The following is a 10,068-nucleotide window of genomic DNA, read 5'->3' as shown; positions in this document are numbered from 1 at the left end:
ATGTTGAACCTACTCGCACAACCAGCCTGCTGAGCGCATCATTCATTATACTCATCATTTACCAGGTTGCGGTAAATTTACCAGGTTGCGGTAAATTGAAGTCTTGCAAGAGCGGGTTTGGTCAAGTCAGCCATGTAGTAGTTGCCAGTGACCTGGTTCTTAACAACATTGGCCATCTTGCGGAACTCCTGCATGAAACTGGAGAACGCAAAGGCTTGGTCTGCAGCGTCTTCGTCTTCGTTGTCAAGAGGACCACAGTCATACGCTTTTCAGCAGTTAGCTGCACCATGTCTTCTTGTTTGACAGGTCAGAGACCAATAGGAGTGGACATTGTAGACGTAGTTGCTCCCCATGCTGAACTGAACCATGTCACTGCTGTTGCGAATTACTACATCTGGTCAGAGTGCAATACATGTTAGATAGTTATGGTTTATGATAACCTTTACAGGTAAGCTTAACAAGATATATTAAGGTACTGAAGATCGAAGGTGGCACGTGCATTAAAATTTCAGGCGGTTTTTTCATTTCCAGTGAACTGAACAAATAAAGTAGAAAAGGACAAGCTAATGCCTGTGTGCACAACCAGCATATGAAAGACCAATGAAGTACATGAGGGCATCATTTCAGTTCATAGATAATCAGTGAACAAGAGGACATCATTTTTTCAGTTTAGAAACAATACAAATTGGCAATGGATGTCAATCTGCAAGTACATAAGAGAGGTGAAACTATCTTAAATAGTTGTGCATGTTTAACATGAGCTTAGTTTGTGAACCATTTGTCAAACACCCACGAAAAGAATACGAAAATAGATCGAAGCACATGTATGACCGAGGCTACGGTGGAATTTGCCGGAGATGAACGTGACTTTCGATGCACAATAGACCGTTTGAAGGATCTGAATATGTACAAAACCCACCATGTTATCGATAATTATACGACATGCCTCCAAAGTATCAAAATGTGCTTATTAACAGAAATACATCGAGATAGGATCAGATCAGGAAAACGTACGAGTCACTTTGACCCAACCCGATGTAGCTGAGTTGACTGGATCTTCTCCCCGACAACTTCATTGTAGTTTCTGCACAATAACACATTTTCTGAAGAAATATATTCTGCACACACCAACGGTTTCTCTGAAGAAATGTATTCTGCACAATAGATTAAAGTTTCTGGATGATAGCTAAAAAAGATGAACATTAACAGATAAGCAAGCGGGCTAAAGTGGAAACCATGTAATCCAAGTGTGCTCCCTAACCACAGATCTATCAACATATTACACGACAAATCACAGAAGTGTGTTCTTGAGTTTTCTTACAAATAAGCTGTTGTGTACCCAGATCAGATAGACTGAACCAACCTGCACGACGTAAACACTTATAACGGAGCATCTATCAACATTTTCCTTTCCTCTTCCTTTCCCTTGATTCTCAGGGAAATCTGATGGCCGAAAACTGGAGCACAAAAAAGTGTGAGCTGATGCTGAACTATGGGCTAATCAGCAAGTGAATAGCGAAAGCCAATTACTATGACAGATTCTTGGTGTTACTAAGACCACAACATTTTAACTATGGGTGCCCCCCTCTTTGGCGCTCAATTCCATAAGTTTTTTCCTTTTCAGCCTCTCTCTCTCCTTTCCACCAAATCTAAGGCATTAGGACACAAAAAAAATTCATTTTGAAGGAAGTGGAAGTGCACTAATTAACAGCATACTGAAGCTAGAGACATCTATTACGATTACAAAGGCAAAATAAGATAGCAGATGCATGATGTACTAATCCTGATCCGAATGTGTTTCCAACTTGCTCAAATAGGTTGTTACATATATTTGGACCTGAATATTGTGAACAAATTTTTGAAACTGACCAAAAGTTCAATCAAAAATTTGGGCCTTAAACAATATTGACTGATAAGAGTATTTGGTACCTAAATTTACCTGCCAATTCATCACACAATATTTAATATCACGATACCGGATATGACATAATTAAAGGGAGACATCATGATTTAAGTTACTGCGAAAAGGGTAGTTCAGAGCTTTGCAACATTTGTATACCAATCACACTACATCGTGGCCTATAAGAAAGGATAACAAGTGGGGAAAGACATACCCTTCCTTCCACTAAATCCTGCGTGCCAATGTTGACAACAATACATCCAGTGGCCTTTGCAGAGTTGAGACACATCATGTGATTTTGATTCCTCTCCCATGGGTTACAAACTCTTTTCTTATTTATTGCTCTCTCACCAATGGTTCCACATACAGCTACATTGATCAACCTATGGATCAATAAATTAACATCAGCTACGGCTCGCAAGTGTAAATGAGCATGCACCCTGTAGCTAGCTAGAAAGCCATGTCAAATAGCTGGTTGCTGGATGGGTAAATTAGCAAGTACTTCATCAACAATGGGTCTTCACCTTGGTAAGTGTTAATATGCGCCACATAAGAAGACTTCTCCTGGTTGAGATTGTGCAGCAACATAGTGATGGTGGCTCTGAGGAACAATGATTAATTATTGCGTCCGCCAGCGGCCAGCCCCGCCACTGTTGCCCGTGTCGGCGCCTCCTTCCTTTTTGCTCACCCTTGCTTTAGATTAGAAACTCCTGCAGAAACACCGCACCAAATTCGCCATTCAAACCAAACACCACACTGAACTGCTCATATTTAGTTCAGCATAATCTCAGGAATAACCATTCAAATGAAATCCCATGAGTATTTTGTGACCACCGGAACAGAAGTCAAACCAGTCTTGAGAAGTCATTTACAAAGAACAGCCTAACTTCTGAAGTTTCCTGCACAAAACAGAGATGTAATGCCTAACAGATTATAGAATTGCCATTTCTGTTAATAAAGGAAATGTATAGGATAATCTATAGTGCTTATATGCTTGTTTCCTGCTCATCCTAAACAAGAACACTTAGTTAAATCCATTGTTTTTTCAATAATCTACAATATTTAATACCTCAGCAGGTTTGGCAACCTTGGAGATAATTCCTCCTCACAAAAATAAGTAAATAGAATCCCTGCAATTTCCACCATCATCAATCACAACATGTACTGTTCTAAATATAATAATCGTTGAATGAATGCAAATTCCAGAGTCTCCAATCGTGTCCTACATACTGCATGAATATTAGCATGACATGCATAATTACTAAGCATATAAGCACTAACAGTCTACATTATAAGTTACAACTCTGAAGGGGGCTACTATAGATGTAGGCATGAACATAAATTTGCTAGACCCAAATGATGATAGGATAAATGAAATTGAGACATTACAGGATCTGCTAGCACTGAACCGAGAACAGCATACGCCGAACTTTGTGCATTACTATCTGAACAAACAACATTGGATTTACATTAAGTATGCATCATCGTCTAGAATTACCAACGGGTTGGGGGTGGAGATTGGAGAAAGAAGGGAGGGGAGAGAAGACCCACCGATTTGGGAAGCACCGGATCCTACTTCACAGCACCGGCACGCACATCACAGATCGAGATGGAGATCCGAGGCGGCACACATGTAGCGGGGGATAGAGTGGTCCAGTGGAAGAACGGCTGCGTCGTCGCCAGAGCAGGAGCATGCGGAGGCTCCCGTCCCGGGGCGCGGCTGTGGAGAAGGAGCCGACCTCCAGCACCTTCGCCCGGCCAGCTCCAAGCCCTTCATCACGAGCTTTGTCTTGGATCCTGGAGAACTACGACGGCGGCGGCCTGGTGCGGAGGAACATGGGGCGGCGGTCTGGCGTGGAGGAGCGCGTGGCGGCGGCCGGAAGGGGAGGGGAGTGAAGGAAATATGCCCTAGAGGCAATAATAAAGTTGTTATTTATATTTCCTTATATCATGATAAATATTTATTATTCATACTAGAATTGTATTAACCGGAAACTTAGTATATGCGTGAATACATAGATAAAACAGAGTGTCCCTAGTATGCCTCTAATTGACTAGCTCGTTAATCAAAGATGGTTAAGATTCCTAACCATAGACATGTGTTTTCATTTGATGAACGAGATCACATCATTAGGAGAATGATGTGATAGACAAGACCCATTCGTTAGCTTAGCATAATGATCGTTTAGTTTTATTGCTATTGCTTTCATCATGACTTATACATGTTCCTCTGACTATGAGATTATGCAACTCCCGAATACCGGAGGAACACCTTGTGTGCTATCAAACGTCACAACGTAACTGGGTGATTATAAAGATGCTCTACAGGTGTCTTCAAAGATGTTTGTTGGTTTGGCATAGATCAAGATTAGGATTTGTCACTCCGTGTATCGGATAGGTATCTCTGGGCCCTCTCGGTAATGCACATCACTATAAGCCTTGCAAGCAATGTGACTAATGTGTTAGTTACGGGATGATGCATTACGGAACGAGTAAAGAGACTTGCCGCTAACGAGATTGAACTAGGTATGATGATACCGACGATCGAATCTCGGGTAAGTAACATACCGATGACAAAGGGAACAACGTATGTTATTGTGCGGTTTGACCGATAAAGATCTTCGTAGAATATGTAGGAGCCAATATGAGCATCCAGATTCCGCTATTTGTTATTGACCGGAGATGTGTTTCGGTCATGTCTACATAGTTCTCGAACCTATAGGGTCCGCACGCTTAACATTCGATGACGATTTGTATTATGAGTTATGTGATTTGATAACCGAAGTTTGTTCGGAGTCTCAGATGAGATCACGGACATGACGAGGAGTCTCGAAATGGTCGAGAGGTAAAGATTCATATATTGGAAGGTTGCATTCGGACATCGGAATGGTTCCAAGTGATTCGGACATTTTTCCGGAGTACCGGAAGGTTACTGGAACCCCAGGGGAAAGATATGGGCCTTATGGGCCATAGGAGGGAGGCTAACCAGCCCACAAGGGGCTGGTGCGCCCCCCACAAGGGAGGAGGCCGAATTGGACTCGGGAAGGGGGGCCACCCCCCTTTCCTTCTCCTACTCCCTCTCCTTCCCCTTTTCCCCCTCCGGTAGAAGGAAGAAAGGGTGGGGCTGAATCCTACTAGGACTGGAGTCCTAGTAGGACTCCCCTCTTCCTGGCGCGCCCCTTGTTGGTCGGCCACCTCCTCCCCTCCTTTATATACGGGGGAGGGGGGCACCCCATAGACACACAAGTTGATCTTTAGCCGTGTGCGGTGCCCCCCTCCACAGTTTTCCACCTCGGTCATATCGTCGTAGTGTTTAGGCGAAGCCCTGCGCTGGTAACTTCATCATCACCGTCACCACGCCGTCGTGCTGGCGGAACTCTCCCTCGGCCTCAGCTGGATCTAGAGTTCGAGGGACGTCACAGAGCTGAACGTGTGCAGATCGCGGAGGTGACGTGCGTTCGGTACTTGATCGGTTAGATCGCGAAGACGTTCGACTACATCAACCGCGTTACTTAACGCGTCCGCTTTCGGTCTACGAGGGTACGTGGACACACTCTACCCGCTCGTTGCTATGCTTCTCCTAGATAGATCTTACGTGAAATACTACGTTCCCCAACAGGGAGCGGCGCTAGCGGCAATCGAAAGGGGAGGAGCGTGGGGTGGGCATGCTAATATGGGGCGTGATTTGCGCCCAAGGGGAGGGGCAGGATATAAGCAGGATAGTCTGCCGGTAGAATATTTAATCTGGGACGTCTGTTTGTGTCACGAAACCTTGATGTAATATAGACTGTTAGATATAACTTAGTGGGAATAATCGGACGTCACTGATAGTCCTGTGTACATCTTCTAGTGTGGCTATAGGGTAATTCAAAATTTGCTTTTTAATCTCTATTTCTAATGGAGCAGTTGGTGAACAGTCCGCCGGTTATTTTTCGCTGGTTTTATTTCATCTACCCTCCCACCTTCGTCCGGTTTTTTTCGTCCCTCCTCCCACCTCCCCATCAACACTGGTTTCTTATTCACCGGTTTATTTACCCCTCAGCTCTTTTCTTGCAAATCAGCACTTTCCAAACGTACACGCAATCACGGATCTAACTTTACTAACTTACCCAAATCAACCGATACCTCCCATTATTGCAAATTTCTTTAGGAAACAAATAATAGATTTTAAGGAAACAAATAAAATATTTTAAAGACGCATCATACACCATAGAAAAAAAATCTCATTATGAAAGCATTATGTATCTACTTAATTTGTTATGGAATATTATCTGTAGAGATCATGGGTCCCTCACGTACCACAATCGATCACTATCCACTCTTTCCTTTCACAATTACAACTTTCCTAAGATATCTATTCATACCGTGGCAAGGATCAATCTATTCAATTATCAATTAAAAATAATTAAAGACGGCGAGCATCAATCAGTCCATATACAAAATCAATCATCAATGATTCCATATCCAAAATGAAGCATGCATGCCTTCAACCTCGCGAGCACAAAAGCCACGAACGGTGGTGTAGCAGCCACCAACACCCAAGACGGCGACCATGGCATCGGCCTCGAACCCTCTCCCTTACGAACAAATTGGAGGCGGCCGCGGCGGCTAGAATTTTGGACCGGCCACGGCTCGGGAGAACCAGCAAGAGACGGCGGCGGTGCTTTGATCTGTACAGGTACTTCCCATCTGACCTACATTTCATCCTTCCTCCTCATCTTCCTTGCATCTACGTACATGTCTTTTGTTTGTGAGTATAGCTATTGGAGGCGGCAACGGCAGCTGGTGGGCAAGTCAGGTTTTCTCCCAAGTTGGTCTTCGGTAAATATAGCTACCCCTTGCATCTACCTATATGTCTTTGTTCTATTCTTTCTGATTGATGGTATATGAGCTTAAAAAATGTTGGTTCCTGTCTAGAGTAGTACTACCAATGGACTTCTCGGTCCATATAATTTGTTTACAAGATGTTATTTTCATTATCGTCTTTGGCTTTGTTCTATTGCAGATCGTGACCAAACTGGTGCATCATGGTATAAATGTGACCTTCTTACCCATGTACACACAAGAGGCTTAGAGAATGGTTGTGGATCAGGCCATCAGGGGATATGGAGCATGAGCGAGGGTAAGAGTAAATAATGTTGGGAGCACAAACTGATATTTTGAATCAAAATACCATCTAAATTTGTATTGTTTTCATGTCAGTTTACAATTTCTAAATGCTAATCGGGTAATTTGGTATGGATTTTTTCTCAGATAACACCTAAATTAGTGTCTTTCTTTGTTCCTGTGAATACCTAATTTCAGTAAATATTCATAAATCATAACCAACTAAGTGGGACAAATATAAATTTGTTTACTCTTTCAGTTTTCTATCAGTTTTCTTAAATAGCAAGCGGTATGTTTTGCTATCAGCTTACTTTAAAGGCAATATAAATAATCCTTGAGCGTTAACTAATCTTGGTGTATAAACGATAATAAAATATCTAATTGCAAATAATACACTAAATAAAATATTTAGCAAGTTCTGATTTTTTAGATCTTTACTACTGTACTTTATTGGCAGGTGTGCTTCTGGAGTTAAGCATTAATCAAAATTTGATAGCCTATCATGTTCGTATCTTCATTTTTTTCACGTTGGGGTAAAATAGTCAACAGATTATGTTCATAACTTTGCTACAAGAATGTATAAGGGAAAAAGGAAAGAGATGGGCCGCATACAGGAACATACCATGTAATTTGTCGTCCTATATATTGTGAACCTCCTCTGCCATCCCTTCTCCCCCCTCGTCCATCACAGATAACCAAGGAACATCAACAAGTGAATGAGCATCAAGGATAGTCAAGAACTAAAGCAAGTGGATCTAGGTATGAACATCTGTGTATATTTTTCTTATCTATAAATGTGTAATAATTATTAGATATGGAACAACAAAATTCATGGAACACAATGAGATCATGCCAACACTCTAGCTAAATTAATTTTATACTCATCTACTATTTCACATAAATCAATTGTGTCTGCCCAGCAGATTATTTGGCATTAGATGATTCTAAGGACTTGTAAGCACAATGCAAAATCATGGCATGAATCCACCAGTTCACCACACACATGTACATATGTACAAAAAATTAAGTAGGCAAGCAGTAGACAAAAAGTTTTGAGGGCAATCAGTAGACAAACAGTTTTTAGGGCAAGCAATTAACAATATGAGTGTGTCTCAAGCCTCAACACAAATGGTAGATTTCAGCTCATAATTAGCTTCTGGCTCATGCAGCAGCAGTTCAATTTTACAGAGAAATACCATGTACGACTTAGATTTCTTCATTGTGGTTTCTTGAGTAACAAAACACAGGTGAGAAGCTATGATAAAACTGCAGTATACACAATATCTTCAAAATTAGCATGTGAACCACATTATCGGTCCTAAAAAAACTCATTATCAAACTCATCTTTTTTTGTAACTCATCTACTGTTGATGTTGACACCGTGAACTCTGAACAGGTTAAACATTCTGAAGCAAAGATGCTAAGGAATGCATATGCATTTACCATAAGTGTGCTACAAAACCAACTAACAAAAAATATAGCAAAAATTGTGCCTATCCTTTCATTTTTACCATGTTAGGTAGGGACAGGGATGGCACACTATCTTCAGTATTAGCATGTGAACTCTTAAAGCCAGTATCAGCAAGAGTGCATTATGCATAGTTTACCCCAAGTATGCTCTGAAACCTCATTATCAAACTCGTCTCCTGCATATGTTGATACCAAAAACAACATCTGTTTCTTTAGATTTTCTGTGTGTGGTGGTGGTAACGATTGGTCTCATGGCATTGTCATGGTCAATTGTGGTGCTATGTTCTGCCGATTTGTTTGTTAGTTAGTCTGCTTCAACTTTCAATCACTGCTTCAACTTACTAGATTACTGTCGGTGACGACGGCTGCAGTTAAGTACCCACCGTATAGTATGTACAAGATTACTAACATCACATGACCACTGCACTTTAGTACCTAGAGTATTACTGTCAGTACACGAATGCTGCACTTCAGCTTGCCATTTAGATCAAGCCGTCCCGTGCTCCCGTTGCTACATGCCTGCACCTTCTTCACTAAAAATTCAGACGGGTAAAGCTCTGTCATGAGGAGAAGACAGCAGGGGAGAGGACAATGGCAACAACAACGGGCAGGAAGGCCAGCGGATTGGGGGATCGATGGTCTCACCAGAGATGGGAGGCGCGGTGGCGACGACGTCTGGCAGGTCGAAGTTGAGTCCCTGGCGGATGGTGGGCACCCTGCTCATGATCATCGCGAGGAAGGCGCCGGAGCTGCCACCGACGTCGACGAGCATGGCCACGCCCTCAAACCCTCCACCAGGGCAGTACCCGTCCAGCAGCACCTCCATGAATGGCTCCGACACGCCGGTCACGGCCCGGGGCATCACCTCGTTCGCCTCCCGGTCCTGGCCGTAGTAGGCGTAGGCGGGGAGGCCGGCGTGGGCGCGCGCGAAGGGCTCGACACCGGCGGGGTCGAGCACGGCCTCGTGGAGCCGCGGCCACGCCAGCACAAGCACGTACCGCCGTCGGTTGTGTGTTCGGAGAAGACGCTGCGGGAGGCGAGCAGGCGACGGACGGGTTCGGGTGGCCCGGCGGGAGCAGCTCCATGGCCGAGAGCGGCGTGTTGGCGCCACCCGCCAACACCGCGGTCGTCACCACTTGCAACGGGGCCAGATGTGGGCGGATCTGGTCGCTCGACCTGCCAATTTTCCTCTCCGATGAACTGGGGGAGGGAATGAGAAGGGGCGCATGGGAGGCGAGGTCGTTGATTTGTGGTGGCTGTGGGGGTGAGGGCGGAGGCCGGGGGCGACGCGGCGGGGAGATGAGTAGAGGGAGAGAAGCAGACTGGCTGTGGTGATACCTTTCAAAAAAAAGGTTAGGTGAAAAGGAAAAAAAACCGTTTTTCTTTTTTACAAATTATGGAAACAGCTGTGTTAGTTCTTTTATTTTTATCATATAGTATACATTATTTATGTTTATATGATTGTAGTATAAACTATCATATATCTATTTTAAATCTTTCATTTTTGTTATATGATGCAGTACAAAATGAGTTCTGACATCCGCACTGATGTAACGATGACAGACCGGACTGAAACAACACGAGAAGATGTG

The 10,068-nt window shown here is 43.4% G+C and overlaps 1 protein-coding gene across 17 annotated transcripts; it reads right to left on the bottom strand.

Moving 5' to 3' along the window:
• Positions 1 to 610: 610 nt before the first annotated feature.
• On the bottom strand, positions 611 to 9,801 carry LOC125517495 (nicotinate N-methyltransferase 1-like). Of its 17 annotated transcripts, XR_015609401.1 has the most exons (11): positions 9,122 to 9,800; positions 8,912 to 9,009; positions 7,629 to 7,673; positions 3,452 to 3,808; positions 2,970 to 3,030; positions 2,699 to 2,799; positions 2,425 to 2,610; positions 2,115 to 2,283; positions 1,364 to 1,457; positions 1,015 to 1,084; positions 611 to 898 (listed from the first exon to the last, which is right to left on the bottom strand). XR_015609401.1 is itself a non-coding variant. In XM_087531192.1 (4 exons), the coding sequence occupies exons 1-2, from the start codon at positions 9,336 to 9,338 to the stop codon at positions 8,912 to 8,914; spliced, it is 315 nt and encodes a 104-aa protein (XP_087387318.1). In that variant the 5' UTR covers positions 9,339 to 9,801; the 3' UTR covers positions 6,262 to 6,629; positions 7,629 to 7,673. The 17 variants fall into 17 exon arrangements, 1 of the variants encoding a protein (XP_087387318.1); XR_015609407.1 differs by lacking the exon at positions 3,452 to 3,808 and having other exon boundaries at positions 9,122 to 9,801; XR_007287629.1 differs by having other exon boundaries at positions 1,015 to 1,154; positions 7,629 to 9,009; positions 9,122 to 9,798.
• Between the last annotated feature and the right edge of the window lie 267 nt (positions 9,802 to 10,068).

Source organism: Triticum urartu, chromosome 6A (assembly GCF_056163025.1).
Source record: "Triticum urartu cultivar PI428250 chromosome 6A, HENAU_Tu73, whole genome shotgun sequence".
Taxonomy (NCBI): Eukaryota; Viridiplantae; Streptophyta; class Magnoliopsida; order Poales; family Poaceae; genus Triticum; species Triticum urartu.
The sequence above is the reverse complement of the archived record's forward strand: the minus strand, read 5'-3'. Positions and strand labels throughout refer to the sequence as shown.

Coding starts and splice junctions, on each gene's coding strand:
- LOC125517495 (XM_087531192.1), bottom strand. CDS start 9,338: ATGCCCCGGGCCGTGACCGGCGTGTCGGAGCCATTCATGGAGGTGCTG. Junction 9,010..9,121: donor CACCGCGCCTCCCATCTCTG/GTGAGACCATCG, acceptor CTGAATTTTTAG/TGAAGAAGGTGCAGGCATGT.